We start from the raw sequence: 2,500 nt of genomic DNA, 5'->3' as shown, positions 1-2,500 counted from the left end.
CTCTCTGTGTATGTCCCTCTCTCTGTGTATGTCCCTCTCTCTGTGTATGTCCCTCTCTCTGTGTATGTCCCTCTCTCTGTGTATGTCCCTCTCTCTCTGTTTCTCTCTGTTTCTCTGTGTGTGTGTGTCTCTCTCTCTGTGTATGCCCCTCTCTCTGTGTGTCTCTCTGTGTATGTGTCTCTCTCTCTGTGTCTCTCTGTGTGTGTCCCTCTCTCTCTCTCTCTCTCTGTGTCCCTCTCTGTGTATCTGTGTGTCCCTCTCTCTCTATGTCTCTCTGTGTGTCCCTCTCTCTCTGTGTGTCTGTCTCTCTCTCCGTATGTCTGTCTCTCTCTCTCTCTCTCTCTCTCTCTCTGTGTCTATCTCTCTGAGTCTCTCTCTCTTTGTGTGTGTCTCTCTGTCTCTGTGTCTCTCTCTGTGCATGTGTGTCTGTGTGTGTGTGTGTGTGTGTCTCTCTCGCTCTCTCTGACAAACAATCTGCTTCATCTCTCTTCTATTATAGATTGTAAAGATTTGGTTTCAATCCGGTTAGCTACAGTTAGCTAGTTAGCGTGTCATTAAAAGCTGATGGGAATGATTGTCCTATGGAGAAGTTACTCACCCCCGCTGACGTGGACCTCGTACAGCGAGTATTTGGGCGAGGAGAGCATTCTCATGTCGGGCCGGAATTTCTCGGCCAGCGTCTCGATCACGTCCTGCGTGGTGGCTGTACTGGACACGCGGATGCACTTGGTGGCGAAGTTCCCGGCCACTCGGTCCTGGAAGTAAAAGCGCATCACGCCATGGAACTCCAACTCCTACAGAGAAGAAGAAAGAAGAAGAGCAGGAATCAGTCCAGCTGTGTTCACACATCAGGGTCTTAAACATCTGCTCTGCTCTTACGTTCATGTCAACACCAGACATGACACCTAAAGAACCTGAGTAACAACAACCTTCCTCTGGAGCTCGAAACAGGAAGTTAAGACTGTAGTGATTGTTCGGTGGTGCGGGTGAGTTCGATCCACACCAAGCTGCCACGTCCTGGGCCCCTGAACGAGGCCCTTAACCATCAATTACTCAGCTGTATAACTCAAATACACGTAAATAGATCCCCCACCCCCCACCCCACACACACCAGGAGCATTGAGCAGCATTGAGCAGCCATTTATGCTTTGACACCCAGGCAGCAGTTTGGGGGGTGGGGGGTGGGGATCCTCAGTCGTGGCCGGCCCGAGACTCGAACACACAACCTTAGGGTTAAGAGTCAGACTCTCTAACCATTAGGCCACGACTTCCCTATTTCCTATTTCCTATACAGACTTGATAATGGTGTCTGTACAGTAAATGTAGTTCTCTGACCTCCCGACCTGAGGGCAGGAACAGAAACGTTTCACACGGTGATACTGAGCTCAGCTCCCTGTTTACTCACTAAACCCCAGCTGAGTGAGTGTGTGTTGTCTTTCTGTATCTATCTTCTGTATCCTTCACCACACCAACCCTCATCACATGACCGGATGTCCTGAGAACCCTCCTTTTAAGCCAGGGAGAAACTTTTTGTTGGATCATCAGATCACTGGGGCGTAATTTTAGTTATTACCCTGTGGACAACATCGCAAGAGTCACAAAAGTGACTCGAAAATCAACCAAACAACCAACTAACCAACCAACCAACCAACCAACCAGAGACACGGCTGCTCAGATCTTCCAAAGCGTTCGTCTGGAACGGATCTGTGGCTCCTGCTTCTACACTGATTTAAACAGAACCGAGTCTCGTTTCACCTGAAACCTATTGAAGGACAATTCCGGCGATTTTGATCTAGACGTTATTTACTGTTCCTTCTAGACGATGGACGACTTGCGACACTCCAAAATTAAACCTTAATCAAATCTGATGTGTTATTAAGAGCTTGAACAATTTATGATAAGAAAAAAAAAAAGATCAAAAAACATCAAAAAAATTATAAGGTCGTATTATCAAGCACTGATTCAGATCCATAACCTGCAATGGTGTGTGTGTGTGTGTGTGTGTGCGTGTGTGTGTGTGTGAGGTGGAGTGTGAAATTTAATCCACCACTGAGGAGCACTGAGGGATTTGAATCCTCCTGACTGATGTGTAAATGTAAGAGTGTTATTTTAGGTGGAAATTCCCCATCCAGCTCCAGCAGCGCTAAAACAATGAGGGTCAGGTGTGTGTGTGTGTGTGTGTGTGTGTGTCCTGTCTGCGTTGACAATAAAAGTAGAGCACAGGGAGACAGAGTCTCATCCTGACTGCACCAGAGTCAGCAGACGTGCGATAAGGAAATCACATGTGTGCAAACTTTAGAACAGAACCAATAGTAACACACACTCTCTCTCTCTCTCTCTCTCTCTCTCTCTCACACACACACACGTATGTACAGGAATGCGTTTGAAGTAAGACTGCTCTCCTTTAAACAAAACTTTTACCTTTGACCATGACTCCTCCCTGAGAGACTCGTTCAGATTAGTCATCACAGACACACACACACACACACACACACACACA

The 2,500-nt window shown here is 47.2% G+C and overlaps 1 protein-coding gene across 21 annotated transcripts in view; it reads right to left on the bottom strand.

Moving 5' to 3' along the window:
- The window catches only part of afdna (afadin, adherens junction formation factor a), a 117,879-nt gene that overhangs the window by 78,688 nt on the left and 36,691 nt on the right, over positions 1-2,500 (bottom strand). For all 21 annotated transcript variants that reach the window (XM_047801647.1, XM_047801648.1, XM_047801633.1 and 18 more), the window contains exon 2: positions 599-794. In XM_047801647.1, the coding sequence (XP_047657603.1) occupies positions 599-794 (196 nt within the window). The remainder of the gene's footprint in view (positions 1-598; positions 795-2,500) is intronic.

This window comes from Tachysurus fulvidraco, chromosome 16, assembly GCF_022655615.1.
Source record: "Tachysurus fulvidraco isolate hzauxx_2018 chromosome 16, HZAU_PFXX_2.0, whole genome shotgun sequence".
Classification (NCBI taxonomy): Eukaryota; Metazoa; Chordata; class Actinopteri; order Siluriformes; family Bagridae; genus Tachysurus; species Tachysurus fulvidraco.
This window is presented reverse-complemented; position numbering and strand designations above follow the sequence as displayed.